Below are 24,553 nucleotides of genomic sequence, written 5' to 3' on the forward strand. Positions count from 1 at the left end.
CGCAGGCACCTTACCGGGATCACCCCGACGGGGACCCCCAGGGAAACGCGCCTGCTCCGGTACAGTCCTCCCCCAGGGTCACCGTCCCGAAGCTCCGGGACCGCTCGCCGCCATCTTGTGTCGCTGGGTCTCGGTGCGGCGGCTCACCGCGCCGCCGGTGCACTTCTCCTTCTCTGCGTCGTGCCTCCTCAGGGCAGCAGATGCCAGAGCCGTTCCGACACCCAGGGTTGCATTTTCTAGTGGGAGCAACGCCTGGAGTCGGTCATTTGGCCGGCCCGACTGGAGAGCCCTAGCAGACTGCGACCGCCATAGTAGCCGGCTTGGCCACGCCCCCAAAGTTTGATGATGATGATGATGATTTCATTTACTATCCGTCTGTGGGCTGGCGGTCTTGGTGGTTTACTTGAAAAAAGTATGAAAATTGCACTATTTTGACAAGTTTTTAATCAGCATGTTCTTAGTGGGAGAACACCAGCAAACCTTTCTGGGAAGTCGCCGACTCACCTGATATACTTGCATCCTGGGTAGAGTTTGTTTCTGATATTTATACCACACCAGTTTCAAAGTTAACCAGGTGGCACTGGAGGGCATATATAAGAGGATTCTATTGAAAATAAATGAATTAATCTGAGCACAACTAGTTAGGAGATTATGAATCTTTAAGATGGTTCTCGGTATACCATACAGTGCCCTGAGTGTGTTCATCAGGGGCTTGAAGGTGTTCTAATAGATGCTCCTTTCAGAGTATCCACTTAAATAAATGCTTCTGTTAATATAGGAACATATTGGAAGAGGTGATGATTATCACAGCTTACAGGTTTAACATTAAGTATACTAGCTGCATTATCCACACCACCCTAGCCCCCGCACCCCCACTGCCAGTAAGAGGTTGATGCCCGTTGGTGGGCAGTGTTGTGAAATTTGTGTTACGGTGGCAGATGCCAGCCTACAGTGTACTCTGGGGGTTACCACACGACATCGAATACAAGTTTTCCATTCCCAGACTTATCTTTAATAAAAAATATTTTCAGTTATATTAGTTCAGTTGGTCCAACCACACTCACCCAAGAGGACAATCACCTGAATGCACTTACTTGTTAAATGAAATCCCTGCTATGCAAACATGGTCATTCATTAGGACACACTTTGCAAACACTAAATCCAAGCACACCAATGTGTGATAATGCTGAACTGTGATTCCCATTCATGTGTGCACTGTATGGAAATGATCTCAGTCAGTTGGTATATTTTGTTTTGTCCTGGAAAATACGTATCAGTTATTTTGACTGAATCCTCACAACCTAGTCAATGATCTTTGATTTCTTTGCAGGGCAAACAGAACTGCTCAGCATCAGCTGGAGATGGATCTTACTGACAAAAAGGTAGCACAGGAAATTGACAGAAAGTGCTTCAACTTTAGGAACACCTCAGAAGATATTAGCTATTTCCTAGGAGTAGAAAATGTAGACGCCACGTAAGTGTAAAAGAAAGTGTACCGAAAGTAATTATATGTTTCACACTTGCGCTTTATAGTATATTTTAATTTCAAATGTAGATGTAAATTTCATCCCAAGTCGTCCTTTTGAAATTTTGCTCCTGAATCACTCAGCAGCACAATCCATGACTTGCCCCTAGCTCAAAAAGCGGGACTCATGTTAAAGATGCGATTTTTCATTTTATTAAAAACATCAGCAAATAAATGTCAACTTTAATGAAATGCTCAACTCATTGAATGGGGCAGTAGGCTCCAGTGGTCATGTTTATATAATTCATACTGTCAACCTCATGCAGGGGCCCAGACGGCAGAAAGCGGCTACTGGGCCCAAACAGTTGGGGATGGGGTTATTTGCCACTGGTGTCCTTGGACCTGCCCTACTATGGCTGTGCAAACCTGGCCAAGTGCAACCCATACTGCACTTGATTCACAGGGTAGTGTCCAGCCCATTGCTTATCTTAAAAAAAAAAGACATTACATTTAATCGGTAAACATCGTTTACAACGCATGCGATACCACACATGCCATTACAGCGCGGTCATTACAACGACAACCTTGTTACATTGCATACCATTGTAACACAAGTCGTTACAACGACTTGCTGTAGGGGCAGAAGGTGTTGGATTTTAAAACCAACACCTTCCCTAATGTTGCACAAACTGGAGTTGGAATAGTAAATTATACTATTCCAAACTCCAGTACTCCCCCTACAGCAAGTCGTTGTAATGACTTGCGTTGTAATGGTATGCGTAGTAACAACGTGGTCGTTGTAATTACCGCTTTGTAATGGCATGCGTTGTAAACGCATGCGTTCTAACGTGTCTTATTCCATTTAGTGACAACGCTTTACTAAATACTCCTCAGTGCAATGCATTAAACATGTTAGTGTCACAGGGTAGGAGTCAAGTTTGTGGTCCTACAATTCCCCGTTTCCTCTCTACTAATTATTTTCTTGGTCGCCCGTATCCTCTGTGCCTTTGAGTCTGAGAAATCAGTATATAGAGTGAATCAAGTGCAAGTGCAGCCTTTTCTTGCTCATGGTCAAATAAGCACTCAGTATTCTATCTTACCCCCTTGCAGTACTGGAATGGCAAGTTGAAGACCTTGAGCTGCCTGTCCCTTGCAGGCTCAGGAGGCTCTCTTGCATGTCTCCTGTGGTGCCACAGTGTGCATCAGGTTTGCTGTGCTGCAGGCAAACCCGGTTGCATTACACGTCCATCTGCCATGGCATTCTGCGATGATTGCTGTGATGGGGCCCCAAAGAGGCAGAGGACAGTTGCAGTCCAGATTTGGCCAACAGTGGTCACAGCAGTTGTGTTCCCAAATGGACTTCAGGCAGGTGAGGCCTTGGCCTGGTCTATAACAATCTTGGAAGTTGCAACCACAATCTTTGGCCTGTGAAAATTATGCAGTTGCTGTCCTTATCCAGGCCTATGGTAATTATGGAGTTGCAGCTCTGTCTGGGTCCCTTTGGCGCCTCTGAGCAGCCATCTAAGATTCAGTCCTCCTCACTCTAGTGCATGGAAAGAAAGGCAGGGTGCCAGCTTCAGTCTTCCTTTTTTAGCTTTAAACCTCATCCCATCTCAGAAATTGAGCCAGGGCTTTGTTCTCTGTTGTCAACTGAATCTATCCAGGCACCTCTGCAGCTTGGATGGCAATTTACTGGGAAGTAGTTTTATTATTGTCATCTCCTAAGTGGTAGCTCCCAGAGAGTATATTCTCCTTGTTTGTTGCCTGGACATGCCCCAAGCCATTTGCTGTTTTCATTTGTCTGACATAGGTGGAAAGTAATCCAGTCTTTACAATAACATTTAAATCAGACAATGCACTTCTTGATCGCAAGAGGAGCATTAATGGATCTTCTGTTATCCTTATAGCACTTAAACCATTTTTGCACATTAAAATTTTGAGTCGTGTAAAAAAACATTTCAGTGTAGTACTGTAAAACTTGAACTTGTTACCAAATAGACACTTTCGGGCTGATTACGAGTTTGGTGGTACAGGAGTGGACCACCACACTGATGGCCCGCTCCGCCAGGCCCAGGGTCCCACTGCCCGCCAGATTATGAGTTTATTCATGTCTGGTGGGCTTTTGTTGGCAGGCCCACGGCGTTGTCTCTGAAAATGGGCACCGCAATGGGAAAGCCAAAAATATTTACTGCATGACATGGACTGTAAAGTCCATGCCGTGCAGGAACTGGGCTGCATGCACATGGGGGGGTACATGCTGTCCCCCCTGCATGCATCCTCGTGCAAATGGGAAACAGGGAGCTAGGATCCCCTGTGTTTTAGGGCCACCAGCATTTTCATGGAGGATAGACATCCATGGCACTGCTGGTGGTCCTGAAACTCGCAGTATATTACTGAGGCCCAGACCGCCGTGCCTCCACCAGGGAATGGCAATCCCCTGGTGACTGCGGAATTGCAACTTTGGCTGTCGGACCGCAGGCGCAGCGGTGGCTGGACCGCACGCAAGTCTGGTGGCCCTCGGACCGCCAGATTCGTAATTAGGCCCTTTGTGTTGAGAAAGCTTGATATTAAAATATTTAAGCAGCAGAAAATAATGGCAAGGTGTCGAGAAAAGAAACTTTTTGTTTCAAGCAAAATAATATTGTCAAATTGCTATAAAGAATAATGTTGTCTGTGTGCTGCGCTTGTGGACATCTATGTGTGTGTGTGTATGTGTGGGAGAGAGAGAGATCCGGAATTATCTGAGCAGCTGGGCCTTCCCCGTCAATTTTTCTCTTTGATCCCAAGCATTCCCCAAAAACTTTCTTCTTGAAAAAGTATGTAGGGCCCTAATGAAATGGTACACATTGGTGCTATTTAGAAGATGTGTCTACCCTCTAATAGTCTTCCCTTCCCATAATCTCCTGTAGTCCCTGATGGCCTTTGCACAAGTCCTTGCCGGTGGCAGCATTTCATAAGTTATTGTACAAGTGGCACACCTGTCTTTACAGTTACCCTTTTCTGATAGTGAATATAATTTTTTTAGGTTGATGGTTGTAAGATGGGGGAACAATGTTTTCCAAAAAGGACAATATAGGCAGGCCTATCTCCCATTTTATCGTTATTCCTGTTCTTTGCATTCTAAAGAATACACATGGTCTCCCAACAGAACTGGCCCTTGAAGGTACCTGATCAGCTACATGTAGATATTGGCCACCACACTAGTTTTTGGAAAGCGGTGTCCTGCCCAGAATCACCCCTGAAGATGGAACATTGGCTCCAGCTTGATTTGTTGGATTTTGAACTTTGATGGAAAGTGATCAGCAATTGGGTGTTGCTCAACTGCCTGGACTGGTAAATATAAACTGTGGTTTCAACCTAGTTCACTGATCATCATTTTGGAACCATTCCTGCTTGAAACCTGTTACTGTTGGTGCTTTCAGAACATGGAGCTGAACATGGATTTGAGTGCTTTCTGTATTCTTTGGGTAGGAACAAGTCTGAAGTCCCTGCTGAAGCTCTGTTGGTGTGCCCTGCAGCTAGTTCTGACCTTCCCTGCACAGACGTTACCAGCCAGACCAAGTAGTCTAAAGAAGGCAGCAAAACATCTTGAAGCTCTCTACTCCTAACCCGTGAACATACAGGATCAGTTGTACTGTACCATGACTCATACTACACCCCCTCCATTGAACTAATCCTTGAAACCTCATCCATGTCTACTAGGCCTCCCTCGTAGCTTCAGAAACCTGGCTCTGGCTGATCTCGACCCCGGCTTTGTATCTGGAACCTTCGTTTTGGGCATTTTTTCACCTTTATTTTTGGGTATTTCCTTAAGCCACACCATTCATTGCTTCCCTTGCCCCACAGGGAGAGGGTCAAAGGCTGCTCTGTGGATATTCCCCCCTTAATTATAATGCCCCCTTTTGAGTCAACCATCAGGGCAGACTGGTGCCTGCAAGGCTCGAACAACTTGAGTAGACTATGCTTGGAATGGGGTTGGGCCTGGAAGGGGCACACCTGGTGCTCTGCGATCCATCTGGAGCAGGGGTAGAGACTGGTAAGCCTCTGTCCCTTTCATGTCCCCTCTCTCTCGGGCCCCACCCCACCTTGAAAGGTTGAGTGAACCCCCAACTGGAGTCTCACTCGTTATCACTCTGAGGTAGGGTGACCAAGTTTCTAAAGCCCAAAAATCTGGACATTTTCACAAAGACAGAAGTAGGACTTACAATTCTACATCGCAGAGGGCTGCAGAATGCTTTGAAGACAGTGCTCACCAACGGAGCAAACACAGACCCCTAGGCACTACGGTGAATAGACCATTTCATTGAGCATAAGTAGTTCTCAATACAGAAAAAGTTGGAGACCCCGATAGACTAACTATGAGCTCATAAAAACTAGTTCAGTGGGGCCTCTCAAAAACCTTGCCAAATGTGCAAGGAAAGATGACCAAAAAACCAGGACTGTCCGGGCAAATCTGAGAAGGCTGGTCACTCTATACTGAGGCCTCTTAGCTTACTAACTCTCGAGTGTGGGGGCTGTGGAGTTTTATGGTCTCATCATCCCAGGCGCAAGAAGAACATTGTTTCCATCACTGAGGATGACTTCATTCTTAAAGGGAGGCATCCATGGATTCAGAGGCTTTTAGAGGATTTGGGGGTGCTGTGTGACCCAGAATTCCTGGAAGCAAGCAAAAACGTTCTGGACCCCCAATGCTGTCTGTAGTCCTTTCTGCTCCGTATAACTTTTTGGGAAAGAGGGTAGGAGAGTGCTGGTTATAAGTCATTGGGGTTATTGCTATCTGTCTTCATCTGCTGGGGGGTCTGTTTTACTATGGATTTTGGCTCTGTGGTGTGTGAAGGCACTACCTCCCCACACTGTCACCCCTCCTTGCAGGGGTTGTGGCCCCGGTCCGTGTTGTGCTGGGTGGCCTGTCTGTGGTTGCTGCTGCCTCATGCTTTACCAATTACTTGATTCCTGCTGCGGTTGTGTGGCGACTGGTGGACCTCCCTGCGACTGAGTATTTGATGCGTTCTGATTACCCTGTGCTTGGTACTGAGGAGAGATGTTCATGGGGTTTTGTGGCAGCTGGTGCTGGCTCTCTAACCTCTGCTGCTTTTGCTGCTCATAGAAGGCCTTGGTCCAGCATGCCTCTACCAGGTGACCCTACCTATGGCAATAGTAGCATTGGCTAATGTGTGGTTGCATCCAGCCTCCCTGGTCTCCACTACCATAATCTGTTTGTGCTCCTGAACTACCTGTTTGGAACTCTCAAAGTTTTCTGGTGGAGGCCCCATTGTGACTGGTGCCATCTGCACGGCTGCAGCCATCTCTGCCACCTCAAGGGCAGGTTTTTTCTACTTTTGCTGCACTAATATTGTTGTGTTTCTTTGGGTTTGCTCCTGCTTCCCTCTATCCTTATCTCACTTTTTCCTGTGGTAGTTGAGTATCTGAACTTGTATCTCCCGCCAGCGTTTGGTATCTAAAACAACTACGCTATCCAGCCCGCTCTGTATCTCGGTGGTTAACCCTTTCTTCAAAATGTTACAGAAAAATGTGACTTGTGGGCCCATATTGGTCCACGGCTGTCCGGTTTGTCCCTATTTTTCCCTAATTCTATTTAGAAAATCGTTTATGCTTTCCTCTGGCTTCATAGTCTCTGCTGTTAGCCCTCCTACATCTGAGCGGTCAGGGAATATTTCTCTAAGGGCGGTCCAGATCAGGTGTCTGTGCGTATTAAATGCAACAACGTCATGCTGGGTATTTGTTAGCATGATTGCTGGAATGCGAGCTTGGGTGAACACCGTGTTAGTCTGCTCTCCAATTAGACTGCTTAGCAGACTCTTAATGTTTCTTATTGCTAGGCTGATACCTGCTGTGTTTTTCTTGAAGCATGTAATCCATTCCTCTGCCCCATCCAGCAATTACGGTAACTTTGTTCTCAACCCCTCCTTGTCCATCCAGGGTCGGACTGGAGGTAGCAGGCACCAGGCGTTTCCCCGGTGCTAGTTCAGTGTGGCCTCTCAAAAACCTTGGCAAATGTGCCAGGACAGATGACCAAAAAAACAGAACTGTCTGGGCAAATCTGAGAAGGCTGGTCACTCTATACCGAGGCCTCTTAGCTTTCTAACTCTCACGTGTGGGGGTTGTGGAGTTTTATGGTCCCATCATCCCAGTCGCAAGAAGAACATTGTTTCTATCACTGAGGATAACTTCATTCTTAAAGGGAGGCATCCATGGATTCAGAGGCTTTTAGAGGATTTGGAGGTGCTGTGGGGACTTCACGCCATGAAGGAATCGTTAAGCATAGTCATGATGTCCAGAAATGGGGAACTTTTGCCTTGGTGATTGGAATGTGTTCCATTAGACTTTGGCTTTGGAACCTGGGTGTTGGCTTTTTAACCAGTTTTTCTTCCCGCCCCGTCATCAGTCTGTCCTACCTCTGGGGTGTAGCCAGTGAACCCTGCCCTAGGGGATCAACAGCAGAGTGGGGCCTATTTATTCTGTGCTCCCATTGAATCATCATTGATGCCACACTTGGTGATCGACATAGCCCACAGCAACCCAGAATTCCTGGAAGCAAGCAAAAACGTTCTGGACCCCCAATGCTGTCTGTAGTCCTTTCTGCTCCGATACAATTGTTTGGGAAAGAGGGTAGGAGAGTGCTGGTTATAAGTCATTGGCGTTATTACTATCTGTCTTCATCTGCCGGGGTGTCTGTTTTGCTTTGAATTTTGGCTCTGTGGTGTGTGAAGGCACTACCTCCCCACACTGTCACCCCTCCTTGCAGGGGTTGTGGCCCCGGTCCGTGTTGTGCTGGGTGGCCTGTCTGTGGTTGCTTCTGCCTCATGCTTTACCAATTACTTGATTCCTGCTGCGCTTGTGTGGCGACTTGGGACCTCCCTGCGACTGAGTATATGATGCGTTCTGATTACCCTGTGCTTGGTACTGAGGAGAGATGTTCATGGGGTTTTGTGGCAGCTGGTGCTGGCTCTCTAACCTCTGCTGTTTTTGCTGCTCATGGAAGGCCTTGATCCAGCATGCCTCTACCAGGTGACCCTACCTATGGCAATAGTAGCATTGTCTAATGTCTGGTTGCAACCAGCCTCTCTGGTCTCCACTACCATAATCTGTTTGTGCTCCTGAACTACCTGTTTGGAACTCTCAAAGTTTTCCGGTAGAGGCCCCATTGTGACTGGTGCCATCTGCACGGCTGCAGCCATATCTGCCACCTCAAGGGCAGGTTTTTTCTACTTTTGGTGCACTAATTTTGTTGTGTTTCTTTGGGTTTGCTCCTGCTTCCCTCTATCCTCATCTCACTTTTTCCTGTGGTAGTTGAGTATGTGAACTTGTATCTCCCGCCAGGGTTTGGTTCTAAACCAACTACACTATCCAGCCCGCTCTGTATCTCGGTGGTTAACCCTTTCTTCAAAATGTTACAGAAAAATGTGACTTGTGGGCCCGTATTGGTCCACGGCTGTCCGGTTTGTCCCCATTTTCCCCTAATTCTATTTAGGAAATCGTTTATGCTTTCCTCTGGCTTCATAGTCTCTGCCATTAGCCCTCCTACATCTGAGCGGTCAGGGAATATTTCTCTCAAGGCGGTCCAGATCAGATGTCTGTGCGTATTAAATGCAACACCGTCATGCTGGGTATTTGTGAGCATGATTGCTGGAATGCGAGCTTGGGTGAACACCGTGTTAGTCTGCTTTCCAATTAGACTGCTTAGCAGACTCTTAATGTTTCTTATCGCTAGGCTGATACCTGCTGTGTTTTTCTTGAAGCATGTAATCCATTCCCCAGCCAAGATCGCATGGTGGCGGCAAAAATGGCGGACCCGCACTAGATAACATAGAGAGAGCCTTGCAGTTGGAGCTGTGGAGCCACCTGGTGCCCCCGCTGGCTGCCTGGACTTACCAATCATCTGGTGAGTCCTGGATCAGTAGCGACAGGGGACCGCAGCCTCATGGCCTCGAGGGTCCCTAAGAGGGCAGCGTAATGACTCCGCAACTCAGCGAAGACCAAGAAGCACCGGGCTGTCCACCAGTGCGGCAGACAGCGCTGTCTGGAACCAGTGAATAGCGTGCACTGACTGCGGGCGCGGATTGGCGCCGTGGTGAAGCGCCGGGTACACCGGAGTGTGACCGGCCTGAACAGCTTGTTGCGCCCAGTGCGGACTGTGATGTGCCTTGACCCCCAGAAACGTAAGGCAAGTGGCTGGCTATCGCAGCTGGGCGCACCGCATTGGTAGCCGCGGAGCCCCGTGAAGCTACTGCGGTGTAGTTGGGGATGACTTCGTGACCTCGTAGACCGCTGCCAGCTTTGCTAAGAGTGAGGCCTGAAGGTGCATTGGTCCCGCTGCCGCCTGAGAGGGCTGGGGCCGGAGGAACGAGGATCCGACACCGAATCCAAGAGATTAAGTCTGGGCGCACGCTCGACGAGGTATTTGCGGCATTGCTGGCATTATTAGAGGCTATGGCGATGTTTATTCATCTTAAGCAACCAGATTGCAAAATGGCAGCTCCACGTTCAATACGGAGCGTTGCTTTACAGATTTAAACGTTTGGTGTCCTGCTACCGCTATGCTAGTTAAGCGCTAAAATAGTAATGCCTGCAACTTGCAATATATTTTGGCGTTTTACATCCAAATGGGACTTTAAGATGATTTTCGGATGAACGGTGCCTGACTTTAAAATGGCGACCGAGTAAGACATCGATTACAGATAATAACGAGAGGCCTCCAACTGTTCACACTGCGGAAATACAGAGCCCTAAAGAATATTGCAGAACTGATAAACTGGCTTGCTTACACCCACTTTTCCTTCTGGGCTATAGAGATTAATGGGGACTGTCTGAATCTGAACCTCAAGGTCTCATTCCCCTTGCCTGACCTCAAGATGGCCGCCCAAGTGAGACCCTCCTCAATGCTCTTTCTCTCCTGGTCCAAAATTATGGATCATCGTCCGGATCCTGATCAGCCCTCACCCGACTTTGTTCCTGCTCACCCTCCAGGACATTTTCCCTGAAATCTTTCCCTCAACAGCTGAGACCTAGCTATTTTGACTGATGCCCGGTGGAGCTACCTCGCTAGCTAAAGGGGAGATGGGCTATGGATTCCCTCCTTGACCATCACCTACCCAGCCGGTCTTTGGGCAAACTCTCCTGCGTCTCTCCAGACCAGCCCTCCATCTAGGAATGGAAGCGACAACCACCTAATCTACGCACAATGACAATCTCTGAGCATACTCCTGATCTCCATCCTGACAGCGGAGTCCGAGCTCTATGTCCGACGCCCGATGGAGCTGCTCTGTTCAGCTATTGAGGAGATCGGCCTTTGTTCATACCCTGACTGTCACCTACCCAGTCGGACTTTGGGCACAGTTTTTCTCCCCGTCTCCCTGTCTCGCCCACCCACCCTCCCCCAACGTATTTCTGTTACCCTGCTTTTTCCTTATCTCCTAGCTATCTGCTCCCATTCAGCACTCTTTCATTCTTTGTCTACTTCCTTTGCTCCTTTCCCCTCTCACCTGACTCTTTCCCCTTGCCCGCTACACCGCTTAGCCCCCTGTCCTTTTGTGCCCTTTGACTAAGCATTCCTTCTCCCCTTGCTGGGGAAAGATCCAAGATATATACGCTGGAGTCTCAGCGTACCCGCTGAGAGAGCCCACAGCGCCAAGGGAGCCACTCACAATTGAGGTATGGTATGGCACCCCTGGCCAAAGCACTCCCTCTCCCCTTTTGGGGAAGGACCCAGTAAGTAGGCTTGGAGTCTCAGAGACCCCTCTGAGAGAGTCCACTGCTCTTAGGGAGCCTCTCGCAACAGAGATGGGGTAATGATACCACTCCCCCTGGGATCACAGATTACTGGACTTTGGGCGCAGCTTTGACTCGTCTACAGGTTTGTGTCCCTGTCACCCTCCCCCTCCTCTTGCCATGCTGTGTCTCTCACCCTCCCATCCTCTTTCCCTCCTCCATTCTCTGTCTACTTCCCCTGCTCTTACCCCCCCCCCGGAATCTCTCCCTTTGCCTGCTTTTTCCCTGACCTATATGTTCCTTTTTGTTTGTCTCAACCTTACTTGTCACTATATTGCCATGCTCTAATGACTGTTTAACCTTTGTAAAGATGTAACCTGCAATTATTGTCTGATACTCTTGTAAAGCGCTCTGATACCTCCGGGTCTAGCCAGCGCTATATAAAACCTTAAAAAAAAAAAAAAAAAAATCCAGCAATTACGGTAACTTTGTTCTGAACCCCTCCCTGTCCATCCAGGGCCGGACTGGCGGTAGCGGGCACCAGGCGTTTCCCCGGTGGGCCTCATTCTACTGGCACCCTGAGATCGGACACGAGGGGCACTCTGGAGGTCGCCGCCACCGCTGTTGCTCTGGGTCGTGCCGATCTTCGGCCCCTAAATCTACACCCTATTTGGAGCAAATAATTGCAGAGCGGTGCAGGGCATTGAAGCAGACTGCTGCCCTAATGGATGACGCGAGACATTCAAACCCTATTTGCCTCGCTCTTCCAGCGATGATGGCTCAGGGCTAACTCTGTGCCCCCTCCAGAGATTACCCCACCTACGGCTTATGACATTATTTGAACTGATCTTTACCTTACCTACCGTTTCTCTATCATGTGAGGTGAGAAGTGTGACCACCCAGGTCTTGCTTTGGTCATTTACACCCTAAGGGCACATGCAGACCTGAGTTAATGGAACTCCACCTTGCATACTTTGTAATCACCTCTTCTTTTGCATTCGCAGGTGCCATTGACAAAGTGGATGGTTAGCAGGTTACCCTACTGCTTTCTATTTGTACACGTTGGTATATACTCTAGGGGATCCGCAGCCTCTGGTATCTGAGCTGACCCCCATTGCACACAGTTTTTGTACAGTATCTTGATGTTCGTCATAGCTGGGTTTTGGCAGACGCCTAGTTCGTGTACTGCACATCTGGAATTCATTGTTCTAGTCTTGTTCTTTTTCTCATATGCTGTTTTCTCACAGTTTCATGTGTGCTGAATGGCCCTCCGACCCTTGCCCTCCCTGCTGGGGGACCCTTGCCGCTGCCTACTTTTGCCAATTAGCACCCTTTCTTGTGCTCCCCCTCCATCACACTTAACAGCATACATGGCACCCATTAAAATACTCACTTGGAGTGTCCACGGGTTACATACCCCTGCGCGTAGTTATACCATTTATTCATACCTTAGCGGCACTTAGTCTAAGTCGCGCTACTGCAGGAGTGCCAATTATTACGCCCCGAAATGACTAAGATGCAGCGCCGCTGGCATGGTCAGATGTTTACCTCTAATGTCTCCTCCCACGCCCGAGGAGTACTGATTTTGGTATGCCCGGTTACGTCATTTAAGCCAGGCGACACAGTCATAGACCTATAAGGCAGATTTGTATTTGTAAGGTTGGACAGTCAGTATTTTTGTTAGGCAGAGTCTACTCGCACAATGTAGGACAAGCGCAGTTGCTGTCTGCGCTTGCTGGTGTTTTTTCGTGCTGGAGTGGGATGCTGTTGCTGCTGGGCGGAGATTTTAATAGTGGGCTAGATGTTGAACTGGACTGCTTGTTCCCTCCATTGCCCAGTACAGTCGCGTCCTCAAATGCCCTGGTGCTCCATAACTGGTTCAGGGATTGGTAGACTTATGGCGTCGTCCTAATGAGACCGCCAGGGTGTATTCCTTTTATTCTGCGGCCCATTCTTTGCATGTACAGATTGACAGACTGGTTAGGTGGGACATTTGCCAGCGGATGTACGATGTTACAACGCGAGTTTTTACAACGCGTACCGTTACATCGCGGTCGTTACAACGACTGCGATGTTACCACGCCATGCCTTTACAACGCAAGTCTTTACATCGACTTGCACTAGATGGCGTGCTAACATTAGAAAAGCATAATTTACTATTCCAACTCCAGTCCACTTAACAGTAGGGAAGGTGTTGGGATAGTAAACTACACTATTTGTGTACACTATTTGTAATGTTAGCACGCCATCTAGCGCAAGTCGATGTAAAGACTGGCGTGGTAACATCGCAGTCGTTGTAACGATTGCGATGTAACTGCATTGCGGTGTACTAACCGCGATGTAAAGGATGTTCCCCTCCCACAACTAACAATGGTCTGGAGGACGCACGGCGTGAGCGTGTGGCCCTGTTGGAGCGCTTGAGGTGTCACATTGCGCTTCACACTCCACTCGGATGCATGCGGCCTCTGACTGAGCTGGTTTGCGCCTTGCATGGCTGATCCATCTGATCCGGTTGGTCGGAGACACATCACTGCATTGGAATTGGCAAATTGGCCTGCGGTGGGAATACAGATACTGGGGGATCTGTACAGGGATAGCGAGTTTCTGACTTATGAGCAGTTGGTGGAGGAAGATGGCCTCCTCCTCGTCAGTTTCTTCTCCACGCGTCAGTGGTTGGGGCAACGAGAGAGAAGTGGGGAGATATGACCCAAGAACTACCTATTCACCTAACTGTACAATAGCTACGTGTTATGGGCCGGGGCTGGCACTGGTAAGACGGTTTGCCACGGCTCTGCACACCCAGACAGCCTAGCCTTTGACTTCCTTGTGAACTCATTGGGAGGCGGACTTGTCTTGCCCCTGCACAGACAGGGAGTGGGCCTCTGTGCTTGAAAGCCCTACATATATCCATTGCAATGCCCACTTCTGCTTGATACAGCTGTATGTAGTGCACAGAACCAACCTCACCCGGCCAACATCAATAAATTCTTTCACTGTACGAACGCTGCCTGTCCCCGCTGCCGACTGGTAGACGCAGACGTTGTGCACATGCTTTAGGCGTGCATACATTTGCAGAGCTACTGGTGCGGTGTACATACCTGCCGGGTGCATTGCACTAAAAGAGAACTCCTCTATACGTGGGAAGTGTGTGTACTTAGTCTATATAAGCGGGATAAAAAGCATAAAGTCACGTGCCGCTAAATAGATCTGGGCATAATATGGGTAAACAACTGATCACGCGCAGGTGGAAGTCGCCTGATCCTCTGCAGCTTGAGGTCTGGACGCACTCAATCCCCAATTGGGCATAAGCGGAGGGCACTGCGTTGCATAGGGAAGATGCCAAAGGCCTCCGTAAATATCCGTGTGCCAGCAGCTGGGATGTGATCATGGCTGAGCTACATGTGGAAATCGCTACTGGTCCCCCATCACCGGAGACACGGACGCCCCAAAAGGTGAGACAACTGCAGCGCGGCCCTCAGTAGATGCTCCCCTGTGGTGAGCGCACCTTAGGCTGCATGTGGCCTAGAGCTGAGACCTCTGAGGGAGAGCACGGATGACTTATTCAACCAACAACTGGGGGGTTGGAGGCGGGTTCACTGGTGGGTGTAGGGGCTGGCATGAAAGTTGTTACGTTTCCTTTTCTTTCATTAGTGTTCTCACTATTGACTGGCTGCAGTTCTCAATGGCCTATTTTTGCAAGTTTACTGTTGCTTTTTGCGCGTGGGGCGGGTCCAACTAATGTTGTGAGTAATCGTTTGTAAAAACGCTTCTTATGGCTTGCATATGGGGGTTCTATCTGCAGTGATCTCTTGCCTCCGGTCAGTATCTTTGTTCATGTTATTGATGGCACTGCCAATATTATTGCAAGTTACTGCTATGCATGTACGCACTGAAGCAGTGATTGTTTACTGCGCCCCTGTCATCGTTCTTTTCTCTTAACTGTAACCCTACATGAGTGAAGTAAAATGTACAAAAGCAATAAACAGATTGAACAACACTAACACTCTCAACGTCGATAGTGCTTGGCTGTCCCTGGGTAAACAACCTTTACAACGCAGTCATTACATCTCACTACCTTTACAACGCAGTCATTACAACGCAACATCCTTTACATCGCATGCCATTACAACGCAGCCATTACATTGCATGTCACTACAACGCATGTCATTACAACGCATGTCACTACAACGCATGCCATTACAACGCAATATAAGGTAAGTAATGGGGAATAGTAATTTTTACCCCTCCCCTATCCAACACTTACCCTACTGTTGCACTCACTGTAGTGGGAATAGTAATTTTTAACCCTACACTATCCAACACGTACCCTACTGTTGCACTCACTGGAGTGGGAATAGTAATTTTTACCCCTACACTATCCAACACTTACCCTACTGTTGCTCTCACTGGAGTGGATATAGTAATTTTTACCCCTACACTATCCAACACTAACCCTACAGTTGCCCTAAAAGTTATATGCGTTGTAATGGTAGGCATGGTAATGGAATGCGTTGTAAATGTAGTTTCTAAAAATGCGTTGTGATGGCATGCGATGTAAAATCATGCGGTGTAATGGATGTTGCGTTGTAAAAGCTGCGTTGTAAAGGTATGCGTTGTAAATGTTTGCGTTGTAACGTCATATATCCCTGTCCCTGTGTCTGGACGACCGTGGAAAACTCCTGAGTATGCCTTATTTGTTAAACTAAGATCCATCTTTCTATCTACTTTGTTGCCAAGTGGCCCAGTCATGGACTTTAAGATAATTCCGATTTTTAACCTATAGAATTTGCATTGTGGCACTTGCTGTTTTCTTTTTCCATTGTAAAAATAGGCTTAAAATCATTTGAAATGCTTCCTACCAAAGAACCCAGGACTGGCTGAAAGTGCTGCACAATGGCATGTGCAACATTAACGTTCTACTGTATGCTGCCATCTGCAAGCATTGTACATCAGAGACACCCCACAACCCCCTCCACTCATTATGTTGTGATCCATTCAGCCCAGGGTCTCTGACCTGTACATGACCCAGTGCTCCCAAGAAGCAGGTCACACAAGCCCTCTCTGAAAAGCGTCACCAGGTGCTCTGCTGCTTTCATGCGCTATACCAAAGCCAAACCTATTGTCTTTGTCAGTGCTTGCCATTCTTGAACGAACCTCGCTAATGAATCTCAGATTTGAAGGTGTAGAGCCCCTGACGTGCTCCAGAGAGCTGCCGTTCATTGCACATAATGAAGTCTAAATTGTCGGTTTAGCAGTGAAGGGCATTTTCAAAAGTGATGGTTCGATGGCAGTATTTTGCTTAAATGCATTCCTTTTCCTGTCTCGTGAATGCTCCTCCACAGTACTATTATCCTGGATTACAGACTGGGAAATGATCCGTCTGAAACCATCTTTCTCAAAAGCCTTTGGAGAGCTGCGTTGAATCAGATCAGGCTCTGATCCTGTTTTGGTGGACTCAAAAGGGTGTTAATGGTCTTGAATCATCAAGATTAGCCGAATGCAGTTTGGTGTCATGAGTATGAAGCTTAAGATGCACCGCGCCGTCTCATTTTTGTCTTTAAGCAAATTGTTGAAATTCCTTTGCTGGCCCGGGAAGTATCATATCTGCCGCAAACCCTACTCAAAGGACTCATCTTCTTGAGAATGTCAACATTTCACCGATTGCTGTTGGTAGAAAAATTTGAAAAGCACCGGTTAAAAAAATGTTAATCACTACTTCATAGCCTCTGCGAAAGGATGCATTTTTTGCCGTCATGCCTTTCTGAGATGGAAGACCAGATACTGTTTTATTTAATCAAAAGGGAGAGTGCAATTAGGGTGATATAAAATAGCTTTGAAGACCTCCCAGATCTCATGTACACATGAAATACCATGAGCTTTGAAGCCACACTTCATGTGTCTCCAATGAAGCCCCTCCACACAACATACAGAAAGACCCATTGTAAACTGAAGTTTGATTCATCTTGTGGTATGGTTATTGCAGGTGTGCACCCTGACGAGCGACCCCAGAATTCCGAGGGGACACAATATTGGGGACAAAATATCGCAAAGCAATATTGAATGATAAGTCTAGATTTTCTATACCAAACTCTGCATATATGTATGTGTGCGGTACATATAACTTCAAGGTATGTAGGTGTGGAGTTGTAAATAGTAATCTGTACTTCTCTACATACACTTGCCTTTTGATAGTTTGTCACTCGATATTCTGTCATCTATATTACTGTACCAAGTTATTCTGGCTGTCGATAGTCAGTAGTACCAATGTTATTGTATTCTGGAACATCTTTGCGAGTGTGGTATTGTCATGTCCAAATATCCGTGAGTATGTGAATTTTGGGGTTTAAGAGATCCTTTGGAGATCTTTCACCAATTGTTTGCATTTCTTTTTAGACTGTAAGATGCCCTTTGTTCTCCGATTAGCGCTCACGCAAGCCTGGTGTTGCTGGATGTGTGACAACCTGGAGCTGTGTTTATCTGTGCAAAATGTTCCGTTCAATATATTTGATTTGTGCTGACATAGAGTCCTTAAGCCCCGACTCCATCGTGAACAGGATGAGACTTCATTTACTCTATATTTGAAGAATCATTGACAAATCTGCCTTTGACGCAGATGTCGTATGCTCTTATCTTTCCAAGAACCTGTGAAAGTCTCATGTCATTCAGATAGTGACATTGATAATAAACCTCCTGTGCCGACAATGACCTTGATAAAACACTTGATGCAACATCAGTCTGGGACATGTACCATGGTATCTATATCAATGTCATATATAATAATAACAAAATAAGCACTGTAGTCTGAATTAATGTGTTCTTACCTTATTTGTTTATAAGATTCCATTAAAGACTAGCATATTGATGCACACATGTTATGTCAGACATTCCATTCCTAAGGTTATGTCAGAAATTGCAATCTCAGATAAGATACAGTATAAAAGGTCTACCAATTTACCACTTGTCAAGAGAGGTCCCTCGCCCCAGATTTTCGTGCAAGATACTGTCAGAAGATCTTCAGACTTACTGGATGCTGCTGCATCGCGTTCTGTGCTGAAAGTTGATATTGAGCTAAGTCCAGTGGGAGAGAAGCTACAGCTGTGTTTTTCTTTCGAGGAAACACTGGCTCCCAACTGCTGATAACTACAGTGTTTTGCAGGTATGTAGCGCGTTGATTCTTCCTAAGAAAGTCTAGGTGCAAACTACACTATTCCATGCTCTCCTAGTATAGCGCATAGAAGTAGGTTTTAGGATGTTAGGTTGCTAGTTGACTTTTTTTTAGTTTCAAAAAGTAGCTAGATGACATTTTAACTATGGCAGGAATGTTAATTTGATTCTTGTTGTTCGCAACGTGCACTTTTGCTGTTTTCATAATATTCTGTGTTATTATTTTAAATGTGTTAAGAAACAAGATGAGATAAATACTTTTTTGTTAAAGTCTCCTTTGCTTAGTGCAGTTCTTGGGTGTGACATTGTACAGAACTAAATTGAGCTTCTAGGCTACCACTGTATCCCCAGATCCTTTTTGAGGGACTGTTAGTAACCTGAACCACAGACACCACTTCAACTATGTATTGGATGGTGTTGTGTGCGGAGACACCAACCTATCTTTCACATTCAGTTGCTAGTGCACTGAACTAAGTTCATTTGTTACACACAGCTGTGCATGATATATTTCATTGGGAAGTACTTATGGGAGTAACCGGAGTAACTCCAACAGAAATTATGATTTGACTGCAAATTGAAGTTTGCACTTTAGTTAGAATTCTGAGTTTTGCAAGCATTACAGCTCCAACATGTTATCACCTGCCCTATTTGCAGAATTCCTCTGCAGAAAGATCACATCTTTCTATGTGTTGTAGCATGGAAAGGGAGAAAACATGCCATAGTACCAGACTACCCTACATTCTGATGAGCAGAACTCATAATGATGCTGTGGTGGTGCAACTGGTAAATACCGCACCCTATGATATCAGTATTTCCCAGGTAATGTATTGAATCTTGAAAAGAATGTAGGAGGTGTAAAGAGCCCTTTAGGGTCAAGGCAGAACTGTTGACCTAAGTCAGCATCAATTGGAATTATTTCTCTATAAATTTATGATCTATTTGTAGATACATTTTTGTGAGAACAATGAGAGGCTTTCATACCAGCATGTTCTAGCACTTCATGATCAGCTTTATTTCAGATGTTATTTTCCTGTTAGAGTGCCACCTCAATAGCATGTTTTGGAAAAAAAATCATGCCCCGGACCGATCTGCCAAAAATATAATTTGTGAAGGAGAAATTTAAAGAGTTTAACCCCACCAATTTGATGGATGTGAGCAAATCCACTACAGTGGGCTTGTCGCTTTGCATTTCTTGATGACACCTGTAAATATAGGTGAACAAACATGCAGTTTTATGGGCATTCATCCCAATTTTGCAAGTAATTTTCCACCATGAAATGATTGGTGAATATACTCTAGTCATGGACAGGAGTAAACTTGTTTATTTTTAGCAGGGCCGAAAGTGCTGTGTTGGGAAAGAACACCACCAAAATTGATGGACATATGGGAGCTTGGGTGTTTCTACAGACAAAACTACTTTCACTTTGGACAAGAGAGAGGATATCCAAAATGTAAATGCAAATGCCCATTTAAGTTGCTTTGTCCACATACAGAAATGCACACTTTTTGCATTTTGGATGCCTACGACCTGGGTAGTTTAAATGCTGCTTCTGGTATTCTTTTTGAATTCCAATAAATTATGAAATTCCTGTGTGAGAATATGACCCTTTTTAAGTAGTCATTCAGCTTTTTTTCCTGAAGTTTATTTCTGTTATTTCAATTCTGTAAACTGGAGCACTGCTGTCCAGTGCCCATTGTATGGGCTCTGACTCTTAAAACATGCCGAAATCGGCTAATCTTTAACTGTCCTATAAAGGTATAGCTGATGGTGCAAAAATACACTGAAGGCATATAAAGTTAAATGCCCCCTCTACCTCTTGACTGCAGCACTTTTTGTGTGGTTCAATAAAGTGAGAATTCAAACATGACTAGTCCTACTATTGTTGCCTGACTGCTACAGTTCAAGTCATAAGTCATAATAGTCTTTATTCAGAAACATAAAATACATCCATAAAAGCATCACACAGATCAGACAACATTATACAGTTCTTGTCCGAAAATAAAAGACTACAGTAAATAGTTAAAATCTACACAAACATTATTAAATATTAAAACCACAGTTTATAATAGGGTTTTATACTTATTCACACATCATAGTTAAATATAAAAGACTGTCCACTGTAAGGACACTTTTAGTGACAAACATTCTTAGCCAATTTTATAAAGTGCATATATATAAATATTAATTAAGATGTCCTAATCGTCATACGCTGGGTAGAATGAATGCTCCGACCTCTAAAGTTATCCCACGTACCCTAGGTCTGTGTTTGGAGCATATGGTTTACCTCGGCTCATATAAGTTGATGGAATAATGGAATATTATAGGGCTTGATCCCCCAGACCCTCCAACTAATATAATACACAAGTGGACTGATCTGGTTAAGTAAAATACAAAGATACAAAATATTGCAAGGTCCGATCAAAATAAAAATATGACAAAGTTAAATGTTACTCAGACCTAATTTCCACCAAATACTTGTTTCAATGTTTCTGGGACCTTAAAATTATGATATTATGCAGTCTAGTCCAATCATAAGGATAATACCATATTCTTTCTAGTATAGAATGCCGACCATAAAAATGACGACATTATGCAACATATTTCTAAAGTGGGTAATGATTGCAGATATAAGTATGCCGGATGACATTGAGTAAAACAATACGATTTCAGTATTGGTAAAATGTGTCTTTTCTGTAGGTGATTATAAAACCTGCAGAAAAGAACCACATGCATTGTGTTCTCAGGCATCATATCATCGCAAGGACAATTAGTCAAAGTTGCTGCCCAGTCAATCATTTTTGGAAAGCTGACTAGTAGATGAAAAATATCTAGTCTTAGGTGAGTTAAAACAAATCTATGCCCACCATGCAATATAGATTTAAGGTAAGGTTGCATATTGAAAGTATTTAAGATTAATTGGTTCTTTGATGCACTTGGTTTTGGTGCTTCAAGTGTCCATCTAAGATTATCCAGATGCATCATCCCTTTCTCTTTCAAAGTGTTTTTGCTAATGGTACTTAGAGTTTCTGGTCTTTCAAAGAAGTCAGAACAACCAATGTCACAGAAAAAACATTGAACATATGCTAGCCATGGGATTCTTGAGTACAGACTTTATTTAAGACAGTTTCCGGTAATAGCTCGGTTAAGCACTGTGCATTCCGAAATTTTATGCCAGAGAAGTATTGGTTGTAGTTTTATTAAGTCTGTAACGTGTTGTGCCCCTAGTTCCCTATTACTGACGTAGGCTGATGTACTTTTAGGAATGGCAGATAGATACATAAAAAAATTCATTTTCCAGTTTGAATGTCTGTGCAGTGTCTGTATCCCCACAACCCTGCCCCGTAAGTCGCTATGCTCAGACACTTGGCTTTATAGATTTTTATCATTACCCCGGGAGGATTTGTGCCCAAACGTTTCGCAAAACTCCTGAGAGCCATGCAGGATTTGCTATATTGTAACTTCCTACTAGCAAAAGCTTTATTCCACAGATCATCTCTGTCAAATAAAATCCCCAAGTACGAGAAGGTATTAGTAAAGCCAATGGGAGGGTCTTCTATTCTTATGTCTCTGCATTTTTTACTTGTCTTGCCGCATTCCATAATGAATGTTTTCCCTAGATTAATTAGGAAACCAAGATCCTTCATATATTCAGAAAAATTTGACAGCACGGACTGAAGAACTAATGGTGTACGGGCCATAAGAACGTCGTCATCAGCATAGAGGAGGGCCGGGACAGGGTGTGTTCCTATTTGTGGTAGATCGTTAGTTGTTGTGCAAGTGCCTCCCGTACACTGTTAATATATAATGCAAACAGGAAGGGGGCCAAGACGCATCCCTGTCTCACCCCTCTCTCTACGCTAAATGCTTCAGTACATTCTCCCCTGCTGCCATATCAAACCCTGGTTTTACCACCCGAGTATAGGTCCCTAAGAAAGCTCATGACCGGAACCTCCACCCCCGTGTCCTTCAAATTATGCCAAAGTTTGGCTTGTATGACACAATCGAAGGCAGAAGATAAATCGACAAATGCTACATATAAGTTCCCTTTTTTGACATGGACATACTTTCCAATTAGCATATTCAAATTGATGCTCTGCTCTATCGTCCCAATCCCCCGTCGGAAACCGTATTGTAAATCTGACAAGATGTTTTGTGATTCCACCCAGTCCTGCAACCTTTTTAGAATTATACCCCCTATTACCTTGACGAGGAAGTCAAGGAGTGAAATGGGTCTGTAGCAGGCTGGATTGAGGCGATCTCCTTTTTTTAAAATCGGGACAATAATAGACTCACCCCAGGTAGGCAATTTCCCTGTTGAACAGCAAGCCCTTAGTACCATAGTTAACACAGGCCCCCAGAGATCGGTATTGTCCTTATATAGATCAATCGGTATTGCGTCTGGTCCCGGTGCTTTACCAATCTTACTTTCTATAATAGCGTTTTTAACTTCCTCCAATGTAAAAGGAGTAATGGAGGAGGGCTGAAATAGGGTGGTATTTTCAGTATTACTATGGGCAGACTCAGATACTAGTGTTGTGTTGGGCAAAGCATAGATGTTAGAAAAATGGCTAATCCATTCAGACTCCAGGATGGCAATCTCCACTCTGGGAGCTTTGACAGTTATAAGAGGTATAGAGTTAATTATCCGCCAAACGGCTCTGTTATCATTGCTGGAGCTTGCTTCCTGTAAGTTCTCCCAAGCCTTCTCACTTAAAATAGATTTCCTTAGGTTTACTGCCTGCTTGTAATCGGCTCTACATTTACACACTTCTCTAATGCTTCTGGGCAATTTATGTAATTCCTCTTTTAATCTTTTAAGTGCCTTAGAGCATGATGAATCAAACCATCCATTCTCCTTCTGTTTTGCCTTCTCGCCAGTGACAAAAATACCCTCTTTGATACCCTCTGTTATTCACAGGTAGGCTGTAATAATTTCATTATTTGAGCAGTGTCATCTAAACAGCACTCGAAGGCTCTCCCCTTTTTATTGATCAATTTATTGAGGAAGTCTTCTGGGGAGATCTGTGTCCTACGTAGAGAATAACCGTTACTCCTTGCTAATTCAATATCTGTAGCTTGTTTGTATATTTTACTGCGTCTCTGTTTGAAAAATATTGCCATATTTAATTGTATGCTCAAGGGGAAGTGGTCCCTAATCGGAGTCGAGTGAGTAGAGAAATTGCTAAAATAGCCTGCGCACCCGTCTGAGAGTAAAATGTGGTCGATAATGATCTGACTATTTCTTCCATGAAAAGTTGTTTTGCTAACAACATAAGGTGAAAAGAATTCATTTGCAAATACCAAGTCAAATTTAGCTATTATGTCGTTGATCTTATCCCCATAACAGCCATGACTGAAGTGGGGTTGGTCTCCACCCTCATAATCTACTGTACCACACATTTTATCCATCTGGATGTTACATTGTTGCAAATTGAAATCACCCCCACAAAAAATAATAGTTTTACTTCCACTATCTGAGACAATGTACTCCAATTAGGCATTCAAACTGTTCAAGGTGTCTATAATTTCCCTGGTTGTGGTATTATTATAAAAATTGATTAATGCCAACCTTGCCATACCTTGCGACCCGCATAATAGTAGTTGATAATATGGGTTATGTGTAACCATATTGATTCTATTGACTCGAACGCTATTGGACACAAAGATGCACAATCCCCCCTTCGCCCGACCATGACTTGATTGAATGGCCGATGTGAAATAGGTCCTATAACCATTGATATGGATAGGCTCTGTGAGCCATGTCTCTTGGAGGGAGATAATTTGATAATGTGCCACAAACTATCCTTTCCGTATTATATCTCTTCTTTTTCAAACCAGCCACATTCCAATTTAGTAATCCTTAATCCTAATAGTTCATAGTTATCGTCTATAGGTTTTCTGTTACATTTTATTATTGACTATCGAAAGAGTTAATTTGTTACAACTGCCCATTTCGGCCCTGCTGTCTGTAATCAATATGACTTCCTTAGTCATTAGTTGTGGACATTTTCCTTTAGTAATCTTTTTTGTTTTATGGGATGAATTCTTAACGATCTATACTACCTATAGATGGATAATCATTAAGTCAATCAAGGCCATCTAAGGAAGATAAACAGTGGAAGCGATTAGATGTTAGAACCATATATCTGTGGACAATCCTTTTTCCCTGAGCAAATATTGGCTTTGATATAGAA

The 24,553-nt window shown here is 45.0% G+C and overlaps 1 protein-coding gene across 1 annotated transcript in view; it reads left to right on the forward strand.

The window, feature by feature from the left end:
• The window catches only part of LOC146789978 (tektin-5-like), an 881,871-nt gene that overhangs the window by 241,585 nt on the left and 615,733 nt on the right, over nt 1-24,553 (forward strand). The window contains exon 4 of the mRNA XM_085631236.1: nt 1,331-1,474. Within this exon, the coding sequence (XP_085487362.1) occupies nt 1,331-1,474 (144 nt within the window). The remainder of the gene's footprint in view (nt 1-1,330; nt 1,475-24,553) is intronic.

The sequence above is a fragment of the Triturus cristatus genome, chromosome 10 (genome assembly GCF_964204655.1).
Source record: "Triturus cristatus chromosome 10, aTriCri1.1, whole genome shotgun sequence".
NCBI lineage: Eukaryota > Metazoa > Chordata > Amphibia > Caudata > Salamandridae > Triturus > Triturus cristatus.